General features: G+C 35.0%; 1 protein-coding gene across 1 annotated transcript in view; it reads left to right on the forward strand.

Annotated features, from left to right (window-relative positions):
• The window catches only part of LOC136043019 (uncharacterized), a 47,004-nt gene that overhangs the window by 20,060 nt on the left and 12,079 nt on the right, over nt 1–14,865 (forward strand). Inside the window, exon 4 of the mRNA XM_065727903.1 lies at nt 267–385. Within this exon, the coding sequence (XP_065583975.1) occupies nt 267–385 (119 nt within the window). The remainder of the gene's footprint in view (nt 1–266; nt 386–14,865) is intronic.

Consider the following 14,865-nt stretch of genomic DNA (forward strand, 5'->3'; position numbering starts at 1 on the left):
TTCTTACCTCTTTTAGCCCCTGACACCTGAAAAGAAAATGGTCCAGCCCGTCAAAATCACCGCAAATCGGGCAAGTATACCGCATTTCCGGGTAACACCTTTTTTTCGAAACACTATAAAGAGGGAGACAGTTTACTCACACCTCAGGGACTTTTTGAATCCCTAATGTTGTGATATCCAATTTATATGTAGTCTGCAGTATAATCCTTAAAAAGGAATTTTCTGACATTGCTAAAGTGCTTTTTACCTTTTTTTTTTAATTTTAGCAACATATGTGGCGATGTCCTGTTCATCCGTAGTCTGCAGTATAATTCTTTATAACAGAGCTGAAATAACTGCAAGATCGACTAATAAAAAATCATCAGTTTTTGGAATCTTGTTTCAGGTATTGCAAACTTTTTCCAACATTATACATTCTTTTCAGAAGCAGTTACATAATAAGCCTTCACACTAGGCATTTGCTTGTTAAAAAAAGGTAATGAAATTAAATATGTAGGAACCTGTAAAAAAAAAAAAAGTTACAATCTTAAGATAAGAGGGGTTTGGGGATTTTGAGATGTCGGGGAAACCTATCCGATTTCGTCTGTACCTATCAGACACAGGGTCTTAGTCAGACCCCCCACACCCCACTACTCCTAGAATTTTTTTTATATAGATGTGAAATTGTGAGAATCTGAATATTTTGACATAAAAAATGCATCCTTTTTATGGCATTTGGTATTAACAAAGTGACATATAGCGATCGCAAATTCTGTCGGTCCGTCTGTCGGTCTGCCGATCCCGGTTTTGCTACTTTAGGCACTTCCAGGTTAGCTAGGACGATGACATTTGGCATGCATATCAGGGACCGGACCAGACTAAATTAGAAATAGTCGTTTTCCCGATTTGACCATCTGGGGGGAGTGGGGGGCCAGTTAATTCAGAAAAAATAGAAAGAATGAAGTATTTTTTAACTTAGGAGTGGGTAATGGGATATTGATGAAATTTGATGTTTGGAATGATATCGTGTCTCAGAGCTCTTATTTTAAATTCCGACCAGATCTGATGACATTGGGGGGAGTTGGAGGGGGGAAACCTAAAATCTTGGAAAACGCTTGGAGTGGAAGGATCGGGATGAAACTTGAAGGGGAAAATAAGCAGAAGTCCTAGATACGTGATTGATATAACCAGAACCAATCTGTTCTTTTTGGGGAGTTGGAAGGGGGGGGGGAGGTTAATTCTGAAAAATTAGAAAAAATGAGGTATTTTTAACTTACGAAGGAGTGATCGGATCTTAATGAAATTTGATGTTTGGATGGATATCGTGTATCAGAGCTCTTTTTTTAAATCTCGACCAGATCCGGTGACATTGGGGGGAGTTGGGGGGGGGGGGACCTAAAATCTTGCAAAAACGCTTAGAAAGGAGGGATCGGGATGAAACTGGGTGGGAAAAATAAGAAGAAGTCCTAGATACGTGATTGACATAACCGGAATGGATCTGCTCTGTTTAGGGGAGTTGGGGGGGGGGTTAATTCTGAAGTCTCAGATGCTCCATTTTCAATTCGAATCAGATCCGGGGACATGGAGGGTTGGAGGGGGAAAATAGAAATCTTGGAAACTGGAATTCTTGGAAAACCCTTAGAGTGGAGAGATCGGGATGAAACTTGATGGGAAGAATAAGCACAAGTTACAGATACGAGATTGACATAATATTTACGGATACGTTCTCTTTGAGGGAGCTGGGGTTGTTAATTTGAAAAAATAAACAAAAATTGAGGTTTTTTTAACTTAAGAACGGGTGATCGGCTCTTAATGAAATTTGATATTTAGAAGGAACTCATGTCTCAGAGCTCTTTTTTCAAATCCCGACCAGATCTTTTGACATTGGGGGTAGTTGGAGGGGGAAACCGGAAATCTTGGAAAACGCTTATAAATGTTGTAGATACGTGATTGACGTAACCGGACTGGATCCGCTCTCTTTGGTGGAGTTAGGTGGTGGGGTCCAGTGCTTTGGCGAGTTTGGTGGTTCTGGACGTGCTAGGATGATGAAAATTGGTAGGCGTGTCAGGGAGCTGCACAAATTGACTTGATAAAGTCGTTTTCCCAGATTCGACCATCTGGGGGGCTGAAGAGAGAGGAAAAATTAGAAAATTGAGGTATTTCTAACTTATAAGTGGGTGATCGGATCTTAATGAATTTTAATATTTAGAAGGATATCGTAACTCAGAGCTCTTATTTTAAATCCCGACCGGCATTAAGCCTCTGATTTTCCTTTAATGCAATGTATTGATTCTTAGAATTTTGCTAGAGCTCATACCATATGAGCTCTTGGCTCTTTGCTCTTCCGACCTTGTCACAAGTGCCATATGAGCTCTTAGCTCTTTTTGAAATCATTCCTCGCCAACCCCCTTTAAATTTTTTTTATCCTTTTAAAATTTTGGCCGGTACAGCTGTATAACACATAAAAGAAGAAAAATTGTAGCCATGAAAATGAACAAATGGCAGTATATATGTAATTTATAAATAATAAGTAAAACATTATCGAGGCCGGAGATATTTCAAAATAATTTCAATTTTTTTTGACTAGGCACAATATCCTTACATATTTACCTCCTTCATACAAGATCTCATTTGTACCTTCCCCACTCTTGTCATTTCAATACATAGTCTTTTTAGTGTACAAAACTTGGAAAGGTACACTTGAAAATGGTCTTTTTTTATCATGGTCTTTTAAATTTTTAGATTGTGGCATATAAGTTTAATTTAAAATTTAAAATTGTCAAGTATTAGATTTAAATTGTTATATTTGCTGCGTCCAATTTTGCCGTTCGATCAACATTCAATCCTTGGTTTTGGTAATAGGCCATTAGTTTGAAAAACCTCGGTTTTACTTTGCGCTTATAGGCGGTTCGTTGAAACGCCATCAGACCGTTGTTCAACTGTCGTTCTTAAAATGACGAACTGAGGTTCATCCGTTGTTTTTCTACTTTAGTTTTGCTTTTGACCGCCAGGTTTCAAAATCAAACAACATGCAAACAAAAACCGTTCTTACCATTCTTATAGGGATTTAGTGAGGAAGGGATGGTGGTAGATGGAGTTGTATTTGGATGGCCATTGTTACTCCGGGGGTGTTTGGGAATAGGTGATTGTCTTTATTATTATTATTATTATTATTTTAATTAGTCTAGGATCCTTCTAAGAGTATTATATATATATATATATATATATATATATATATATATATATATATATATATATATATATATATATATATATACTAAAAAAAAAAATAAAAAAAGGTAAAAACTACAAAAAAAAATAAAAAGAAAAAAAAACTAAAAAAGCTAAAAAAAAAGGTAAAAACCAAAAAAAAAAAAATAAAAAAAAAGGAAAAAAACAAAAAATTTATTTCATCATATACCAATTCAAAAACGAATGTATATACAGACCGGGACACAGGGAATGTAAATGACGACCGGGACATTCAAAGAGAAATTACAGACTGGGACACTAGGACACAAATGACGACTGGGACGTGTGTGCCGACTGACGTTATGTTTGTGTGTCGACTGACGTTATGTTTGTCGACTATAAATGACGACTGGGACACAGGGACACAACTAAAACGGGGACGCCGGGGGGCACAGGGGGGATATATAAATGACGATGGGGACACAGGGAATGTTTGATTAGCAATCACCATCAACAAGGCTCAAGGACAATCATTAGAATAATGAGGTATAGATCTGAATACGGATTGTTTTTCCCATGGACAATTATATGTTGCATGTTCAAGAGTCGGTAAACCTGACAATCTATTTATATGCACAGACAATGGGACAGCGAAGAATGTTGTATATTAGCAAGTTTTACGTAGTTAAAAACATATATATATCTATCTATATTCACGGGTGGGACACAGGGACACAACTGCAATGGCGCCTAACTAATATGGTGCGTAACGACTTACGCGTGCGGGGGGGGCTTGGGGGGTGGCGAAGTTCTGGGGTGGTGTGAAGCGCCACCCAAACAGCTAGTATATATATATATATATATATATATATATATATATATATATATATATATATATATATATATATATATATATTATATATATATATATATATTTATGTGTGGCTAATAATCATTGATCTGTAGAACATTAAAATTTTTCTGTTTAATGTGCATCACAGTTATTACATCTTCAGCACAGCAGGTTTGGTATGAGTACCCACATTTTGAGACAAAATACAAGGAAAATCGCGTCAACTCTCAAATGCCAATTTTTAAATTCTGCTCTATTTTATCAAAATTCCTCTTTCATCTTTATATTGACTGTTTCTAATCCTATATTAAAAAATTTTGGTCGTTTCATAGCATAGCATTGCTTTATATAAATATTTGATTCATTACGAAGAAGTTTCTGAGATGCAAATATAAAGAAAAAACACAAATGAGTGGCAAATCCCATAACTTTTTGACAATTCGTGCAAGGAAATAGTATTTTAGATTGTTCACAAATGTGCGTGCACTATAGGGTACATAGGTATTGCTCAACAGAACCAAGACATAATAATAATAATAATAATAATAATAATAATAATAGTACTTTATTCCAGAAAAAGCCCGTGGTCCATAGGAAATTTACATAACAAAAACAAGCAACAAATTAACTAAAATAAATTAATACTATTTAAAGAAAGCGCTCACGATGTGCCGCGGCAATCCTGACAAACCTTGCTATCCTTTTAATGCTCAGGAAATTTGTCTCTTTCATTCTATCTACCATCCATATCTAATTCAATTTTTTCTTTACCATAAATATCTCGCCTCCATTCATTCAATTCGACCCATTCACACAAAAAATTTATTAAACTTTCATCCTGAGATCCACACATAGGACAAGCAATAGATTCTACCTTCTCCCCTTTTCTCCCTTGATACTTTCTTTTCTCAACAATCAAAAATCCATTTCCCCTCCAATCCAAATAAGCCTTCAAATCCTCTATACTTAACCCAACCTTCCAAAATACCTCCTCCCTCAACTACCCTTTATCTGTCTATACAATTTTAACGACCCTGAACGATCCGGACTTGCCCACCATATCTGGATTTCTTGGTTCTTCAACCTTTCTTGTACCTCCCTTATTACTATTACCTCCATACCCATAATCCCCTTTCCTTCATTCCACCGTTCCCCTAATCCACACTTATCTAAGATATCCTTAATCTCCGCCGTCCACCCTGCTTACTTTTCTGTCTCAACGCCTCTAAGTATGCTACCTTTGCTACCGTAAATCTCTGCATACCCAGTATCCTAACCCAATATCTCACCATGGTCACTAGCCTCATAGGTCGCAGCGATGCTAACCCTAAAGCCCTTTGGATTACCAAATTACTTAACGAATCCCCTAGTCCTAACATCCTCTTATAATATCTCATCATAACCACCTCAAGTTTCGGACCTTTCCGATAGCCCCAGACCTCTGCTCCATAATGCATCGCCGGTACTATCTTACTTGTCCAAATCCTCTTAATTATTCTAATATCTCTAACCCGTCTAAGACTACTCCTTGCTATTTCACTGCTAAAATACCTCCCCCTTGCATTTGCTAGATCCAGATGCCCACTGATTTCCCCATTACTAGTAAACTTTACCCTAAGATAAACTAATTCATTTTTCACTGGTATAGTTTCACCTTTAAAGGAAAAATTAACATCTTCACTTTCCATGGTTTTACGACCAAATACCATCACCACTGACTTCGATGTGTTCAGGATTCACTTATTCTCTTCCAAATAAACCTCCGTAATCTCTAATAATTGTTGCAGTTTCTCCTTTGTTTCAGCCAGTAATACGATGTCGTCAGCAAATAGTAGTAAGCACAGTTTCAGCAAATCTATCGATATCATGGGTGCATTGCTCTTAACGAAAAATTCATTGGCATCATTTAAATAAAGGCTAAACAATTTTGGTGACAGCACACATCCCTGCTTTAGTCCCAATAAAGATTGCACTGGAGTTGAACACTTTCTCACCACTCTCACTACTAACTTCACGTACTTATACATTTCGCACAGCAACAATACAAAATAGTGAGACAGTCCTAAAGATAACAGGTTTAACATCAACAGGTGCCTATCCATATTATCATATGCTCCTTTCAGGTCTAAAAAAGCTGCAAATAACCTTCCCCCTTTTCCTTACCGTATTGTAAGGTAAGGTAATTACCAATTACCTTACCGCAAATAATCATATTATATGACAACAGTTGTTTGTTTCCTGCTTCTACTGGACAGTATCTGTGACTCTTTTTATTACTGATTTCTTAAAAGATCAGACTCTACAAAGATCGACTGCAAGATCGATTTTATGTTATTCGCTTGCCTGAAATGTGTATCCGAAGCAAATACAACCCTTAAAGTAAGCCCGAAAGCCTGTTAAAAACCTATCTGGGACATAATGTACGCTGTTTCACCTCGCAAACTGCAATATATTTTGTCTTTTTCATATTTTGAGCCAAACTTAGAATGTCACTGGACTGCCATTTTCTTTTTTGAGCCATCAAGTTTAGAAGGCCATATTAAAGAATCCTTCTTATTCACCGAAAAGAAGGGAAAATCTCCTATTGTCATGAAATGACAATATGGGAGTGAATTGCACCTATGAGTCTTCTGACTTCTGTTTTAATTTCAGCTATAATAATAATAATTTAACTTTAATACATGTCATATACAAAGATGACTCTTTTGGAGTAAAATTAGATAAAAAAAAACATTTTTTTTTACTGCAAGTAAGGAGCGACATTAAAATTTAGAACGAAGAGAAATTGTTCTGTATATGAGAGGGGTTGTCCCCTCCTCAACGACTTGCTCTTTACGCTAAAGTTTGACTCTTTCTCACAACTCTACTTTTTAAAATACTAAAAAAATTTAGCGTAAAGAGCAAGACATTGAGGAGGGAACAACCCCTTTCATGTACAGTATAATTTCTGTTCGTTTTAAGTTATTTATGTTTTAAGTTATTATATTTTTTATTTATTTTATTTTTATAAAATTTTATTTTAAATTTTATAAAAAATTTTTAATTTAAAAAATTTTTTAATTTAAAAAAATTGTTTTTATTTTATTTTAGATATATATATATTTTTTATTCTTTCTTTATTTATTTATTTTATTTATTTTTTATATATATTTTTCAGATAATATATATATAGATATATATATATATATATATATATATATATATATATATATATATATATATATATATATATATATATATATATATATATATATATATATGTATATATATATATATATATATATATATATATATATATATATATATATATATATATATATATATATATATATATATATATGTATATATATATATATATATATATATATATATATATATATATATATATATATATATATATATATATATGTATATATATATATATATATATATATATATATATATATATATATATATATATATATATATATATATATATATATATATATATATGTATATATTATATATTTTTTAAACATAGTTTCCGCTTCACCTATTATTTCCAAAGCATTTCCCCCCAAAAAAAGCCAAGCAAAGCCCAAAAATTATATTACTTCACACCGCTTTTAAATATAGTTGGCATAATTTGGATTTTGACTGCACATTTTCGCCATCTCCCCCCCCCGCTTCAATGAAAATGTAGCAATAACGTCCTTGTTTCTGATAGGATGAAGGTGAAAGATTATAAAATGTGTCAAATTTCACTTTGATCTTGATTTTGTACAGATTTTGCTTAATAGCTTATTTGAAGGAAACTCGCTTCTTTTCTGTGACAATCAGGCACCAATTTTTATAGATTCTACGAGGTCTTCTGCCTTTCTTTCAACAAAGAATTGCCGCTGATCATAGCTGCATTTGCCTTTTTTCAAATATTAAACTGAATTATTAGACTAAAATCCGTTCTTCCTATGCTAAGTAAGTACCATATCCAGATCCCACCCCATTCTAACTTTCAGAAGCCAAAAAAGTATCCTCTGCCCCAGAGATGGTTTTAATTTTAGGAGTGTAAAATTTTAAATAATCAAACAGTTCGTGGTAACGAACTGTAGTAAGGAGCGATAAGGAGCGACCCGGCTCAATAGTAACCGAAACTCTAAAAAATGGAATTTTGATACCAATAGTTACATCAAAACAATCGCATTTTAATGCTGATTTTAAATATGTAACTTCATCAAGATTAGTCTTACCTATCAAAAGTTACGAGCCTGAGAAAATTTGCATCATTTTAGAAAATAGGGGAAAACACCCCCTAAAAGTCATACAATTTTAACGAAAATCACACCATCAGATTCAGCGTATCAGAGAACCTTATTGTAGAAGTTTCAAGCTCCTGTCTACAAAAATGTGGAATTTCGCATTTTTTGCCAGAAGACAAATCACGGATGCGTGTTTATTTGTTTTTGTTTTTTTTTTTTTTGTTTTTTTTTCCCAGGGGTGATCGTATCGACCCAGTGGTCCTAGAATGTCGTGGGAGGGCTCATTCTAATGGAAATTAAAAGTTCTAGTGCCCTTTTTAAGTGACCAAAAAAATTGGAGGGCACCTAGGGTAAAGGCCCTCCCACGCTCATTTTTTCCCCAAAGTCACCGGATCAAAATTCTGAGATAGCCATTTTATTCACCATATTCGAAAAACCTAATAACTATGTCTTTGGGGACGACTTACTACCCCGCAGTCCCTGTGGGAGGGGTTGCAAGTTACAAACTTTGACCTGTGTTTACATATAGTAATGGTTACTAGGAAGTGTACGGACGTTTTCGGGGGGATTTTTTTTATTTGGGAGGGAGATTTGAGGTGGGGGGGGGGGGGGTTTACATGAGAGGATCTTTCCATGGAAAAACTTCTCACGGGGGAAGAGACTTTCAATGAAGGGGGCGCAGGATTTTTTTGCATTATTTAAAAAAACAATGAAAAAATAAATATGAGAAGCTTTTTTCTACTGAAAGTCAGGAGCAGCATTAATACTTAAAACGAGCAGAAATTATTGCGCATATGAGGGGTTTACTTCTTCGTAATACCTCGTTCTTTACGCTAAAGTATCTTTAGTAATTTCAACTATTTTTTCTACGGCCTTTGTGATTCAAGGGTTATTCTTAAGGAATTGGGACAGAATTTCAGCTTTAAACAATTATATTGTTTAAATTTTTATCCCTTTTTTTTCTGTTTTTCTTTTTTTTATGATGAGAGATGACTGTTTAGAGATTGTATAGTGTTTCTTCTTACTTCTTTTTTTTTGCGTATTTCTTTGATTTTGAATGAATAGTTATCACTTATTTGTTGTAGTTTTGCTGCTGAACAGGGACATTTTAGGTCCCTAAATTGAGCAGTATATTATTGATTGTAAGTGCAATTTTAGTAATTTTTATTTGATGAAATAAACGTACACCTACCTACCTAGTGTAAAGAGCGAGATATCGACGAGGGGTGAACTCCCTCATATACGCAATAAAAATATACGAATATAGAAGTTCGTTACGTAAGTTAATTCGTAAAAGACGTATATTTTTTACTAATGAAAATGTTCGTAAAACAATTAAAAGTTCTAGTTGCCTTTTTAAGTAGTCAAAAAATCAGAGGGCAACTAGGCTTCCTCCCTCTTTCCATTTTTCTCAAAATCTTCCGATTACAACTATGAGAAAGCCATTTAGCCAAAAAGAAAATTAATATGCAAATTTCGTTTTAATCATTTATGTGCGGAGAGCCAAGATCAAAACATGCATGAATTAAAAAACGTCCAGAAATTAAATTAAAAAAAAAGTTTTTTTTTTAAATGAAAGTAAGGAGCGACATAAAAACTTAAAACGAACAGAAATTACTCCGTATATGAAAAGGGCTTTTCCTCCTCAACGCCCCGCTCTTTACGCTAAAGTTTTTTACTGTTTTAGAAAGTAGAGTAAAGAGAAAGAGTCAAAAGCGTAAAAGAGTTTAGCGTAAAGAGGGAGGCGTTGAGGAGGAAAAGCCCTTTTCATGTACGGAATAATTTCTGTTCGTTTTAAGTTTTAATGTCGCTCCTTACTTTCATTTAAAAAACTTGTTTCTTTTTTATTTAATACTTACAGAAGTGAAGTTCGGTTTATCCTAATGAAATATATCAATACATGATGAAAATATAATACTTAATTAACAAAATTATTGAAACTACAACAAAGAAATATGGAAAACAGGCCTCCCAGACCTCATTAAATTGAATACCTGACAATTTAAGCAAGAGTGTGAGAGAAGAAAATTGCAAGGAAAATGGAAAATTCTTCAACCCCAGAGACGTCGTCATTTGGCCTTTGGACCTTTTTGGACTCAAAATTTCTATCTCAAAATTTGACTGGATACGTTTGGGGAAAAGGGTTGGGGAAGGGGCAGGTCTTTGACCAATTTTGACTCTTAAAAAAAGAAAACAAGTAAAACTTAAATTGAATCAAGCTTAAAAAAATCAAGCTTAAAACGAATATATACTATTAATTAATAAATAAAACCCCAAACAGACAGAAATTAAATAAGCAATCATAGCAAACTAACATACATCAGGCATTAAATCTCTGTTCCAAGGGAAAGAGAAAAATTGCAAGGGAAAGACAAGGGAAAGCTACAATAGAAAATTTTGAGCCAAAGATAACTATGAGAATCTCAATATGACATTCTTTGCTTCCAGCTGCTTCTCTGTGACATTCTCTGTTTCTGTGCATTCCAGCTTCTAGCTGGAGTCTATTGAAGAGTCACCTTTTTCCTCTAGTGACTCTAATCCTTATCTTGCTCCATCTGGAAGTAGTGCTGTCGAAATTCTATCGGGATAAGGAAACCTTAAAAGGTGGTTTTTCAGTGTAGAATAACGTTTTTAGGACAGCGAAACAAAACCCAATCTAAGAGTAAAACCGAAGATATCTTAGTTTAACTAAAAACGACGGATGGCAAAAACGGACGCAGCTATTGGTGCATATTTAATTTATGCTAAAATTTTAAATTGAGGCATGTTAAAAATGGTCTTTTTTGTTATCACTCACCCATGACATTTTTGTTTTGTTTATTTGATTCCAGTCTCCTGCAAGTGGGCCGAAAGGAAGAGAATTAGTAAGAAAGGTAGTACTCACTGCCTCCAGGCCTGACTGTCCCGTGCTAGTTTCGTATCATTATCTAGGGAGGACGTTCGAGAGAGTAAAAAGATAATTTGGAATGTTTATAATAACATATAAACATCTAATCCATACTATCATGTGTCTTTCGCTAATCTAGAAATTTTGGAAAGAACTTTGAATAAAAATTGATACTCCCAATCCGTCAATGATGGCCGGTTTAATGAAAGGGGGTGAGTCTTCTTCCCCCTCAGTTAATATTGTTTGAGTGGGGGGATGAACGACCCACCTTTCTCCCATGGCTTAAGTGTTGCTTGTTAATGTTAGGTTTTCATTTACGTTTATATTAAAACGAACAGAAATTACTCCGTATATGAAATGGGTTGTCCCCTCCGCAATCCCTCGCTCTTTACCCTAAAGCTTTTAATTGTTTTAAAAAGTAGAATTGTGGCAAAGAGTCAAACTTCAGCGTAAAGAGCGAGGGATTGTGGAGGGGACAACCCATTTCATATACGGAGTAATTTCTGTTAGTTTTAAGTTTTAATGTCGCTCCTTACTTTCAGCTAAAAAAAATTAGTTTTTTTTATTTAATTTCTGAACGTTTTTGAATTAATGCATGTTTGGTTTTGGCTCTCCGCATATAAATTATTAAAATGAAATTTGTATATTAATTCTTTTTTTGGCTAAATGGCTTTCCAAGGAAAGATCCTCCGACATAGCCCCCTCTCCTCAGCCCCACCCCCAAACAAAATAAAATCCCCTGAAAACGTCTGTATACTTCCCAATAACCATTACTATATGTAAACACTGGTCAAAGTTTGTAACTTGCAGCCCCTTCCCCAGGGATTGTGGGGGAGTAGGTCATCCCCAAAGACATAGTTATTATGGTTTTCGATTATGCTGAACAAAATGGATATCTCAAAATTTTGATCCGTTGACTTTAGGAAAAAAATGAGCGTGGGAGGGGGCCTAGATGCCCTCCAATTTTTTTGGTCACTTAAAAGGGCACTAGAACTTTTCATTTCCGTTAGAATGAGCGCTCCTGCGACATTCTAGGACCATTTGGTCAATACGATGACCCCTGGGGAAAAGAAAAAAAAAAAAACAAACAAATAAACACGCCACCGTGATTTGTCTTCTGGCAAAAAATAAAAAATTCCACATTTTTGTAGGTAGGAGCTTGAAACTTCTATAGTAGGATTCTCTGATACGCTGAATCTGATGGTGTCATTTTCGTTAAGATCCTACGACTTTTAGGGGATGTTTCTCCCTATTTTCTTAAATAAAGCAAATTTTCTCAGGCTCGTAACTTTTGATGGGTAAGACTAAACTTGATGAAACTTACATATTTAAAATCAGCATTAAAATGCGATTCTTTTGATGTAGCTATTGAGCCGGGTCGCTCCTTACTACAGTTCGTTACCACGAACTGTTTGATAATTATTGATGAAAATAGCCAGCAAAAGGACGTTACATTTATCGCTCTGGGTTTTAATACTATGAAATTGACGAGAAAGACAACTTTGAGGCCCAATAATAAAGTGTTGAAAACTACAAAAAATGCTTTTAATGAAATGGTGGGTTAATGGCCTTTCCCACACTTCACGTCCTACCTCAAAATGGTTTTAACTATTAGCGCTTTTAGAAAATTTCCCATGAGAGGAGGGGGCAAACTCCACCTCTAGCTTTGTTTATACCAAGATTTTAATGAGAACATTTACATTTTTCCTGTTTAGTATGTTTCGTTACTGTATTTCGTCTTCCGAGGGAGGAGGGGACCTTCCGCTAATCTAAAAATTTTGGAAAGAACTTTGAATAAAAATTGACCCTCCCAATCCGTCAATGATGGCCGGTTTAATGAAAGTTTGTGAGTCATCTTCCCCCCCCCCAGTTAAAATTGTTTGAGTGGGGGGATGAACGACCCACCTTTCTCCCATGGCTTAAGTGTTACTTGTTTTTGTGAGATTTTCATTTACGTTTACATTAATACGGTTTTTCTAAGCCGGGTCGCCCCTTAATACAGTTCGTTACCACGAACTGTTCGAAAATTATTGATGAAAATAGCCAGCTACAGGATGTTACAGTTATCGCTCTGGGTTTTAATACTATGAAATTGGCCAGGAAGACAACTTTGAGGCCTAATAATAAAGTGTCAGAAACTACAAAAAAATGCTTTTAATGAAATGATGGGTTAATGACCTTTCCCACAGTTCACGCCCTACCTCAGAATTGTTTTAACTATTAGCGCTTTTAGAAAATTTCCCATGAGAGGAGGGGGCAAACTCTACCTCTAGCTTTGTTTTTACCAAGATTTTAATGAGAACATTTACATTTTTCCTGTTTAGTATGTTTCGTTACTGTATTTCGTCTTCCAAGGGAGGAGGGGGCCTTCCGCTAATCTAAAAATTTTGGAAAGAACTTTGAATAAAAATTGATGCTCCCAATCCGTCAATGATGGCCAGTTTAATGAAAGTTAGTGAGTCATATCCCCCCCCCTCAGTCAGAGGAGGGGGCATTGTATTCTCTTGAAATTTAATCTTTCTTTATTCCTGAGATAGAATCCCTCGTTTATTCTTCTGGCTCAAAAGATTGTGTCACTCATTATTTTTTTATGCTAAGTACTCTGAACTAATTATATCAGTCAGGCTTTCCTTATTTATTTCGGCTCTATTTAATTAAAGTTTTGTGTTAATTTTAAATAGCTCTTGTCTTTTTCTAATTTGTTATAAAATTTAATTTTTCACTTATATTTCGTTCCAAAGTGTTTTCTAAAACTACTTTAATCAAGATTATAAAATGAACAAAAACAAGGTAAACTTGTAGATATAGTAAATACACTAGGAAAAGCATAGGCAAAAATATCCTATAAGCTGGGTTCAGCACGAGAAGATTAAACGAATTTGTTTTTCCATTTCATTTGAGGTAACTTATATCTTTTCCGGCAAAACGGACTGAATTACATTTTTTAGTAAAATTGTTGTTTTGAGGAGTCGACAGGGGTTGAGTTGCACGAGGATTGAGCTGAAAAAAAAGCTTTGCTATTTGAGGGTTGATTTACAACGGGGCTGAGTTAAATGAGGGTTTAGTTGAAAGGGTCGAGATCCTTTTTTCTAGTATTGCCTTTATTTAGTTATTATTTTTTTTTTTATGGCACTTGGTATTTACCAAGTGACATATAGCGATCGCAAATTCTGCCAGTCTGTCTGCCCCGATTTTGCCAGTTTAGTCACTTTCAGATAAGCTAGGACGATGAAATTTAGCAGGCATATTAGGGACCAGACCAGATTAAATTAGAAATAGTCTTTTGCCCGATTCGACCATCTGGGGGGGGGAAAGGAGTGGGGGGATGGTTAATTCGGCAAAATTAAAGAAATGAGGTATTTTAACTTACGAACGGGTGATCAGACCTTAACGAAATTCGATATTTAGAAGGATATTATGTCTCAGAGCTCTTATTTTAAATCCCGACCTGATCTGGGACATTGGGGGGAGTTGGAGGGGGAAACCTAAAATATTGGAAAACTCTTAGAGTGGAGGGATCGGGATGAAACTTGGTGAGAAAATTAGCACAAGTCCTAGATACGTGATTGACATAACCAAAGCGGATCTTCTCTCTTTGGGGGAGCTGGGGGGGGGTGTTTCCGAAAAATTAGAAAAATGAGGTATTTTTAATTCACGAAGGAGCTATCTAATTTTACTGAAGTTTCATATTTAGAAGGTTCTCGTAACTCTTTATTTTC

The sequence above is a fragment of the Artemia franciscana genome, unplaced genomic scaffold (genome assembly GCF_032884065.1).
Source record: "Artemia franciscana unplaced genomic scaffold, ASM3288406v1 Scaffold_284, whole genome shotgun sequence".
In the NCBI taxonomy this organism is placed as follows: domain Eukaryota; kingdom Metazoa; phylum Arthropoda; class Branchiopoda; order Anostraca; family Artemiidae; genus Artemia; species Artemia franciscana.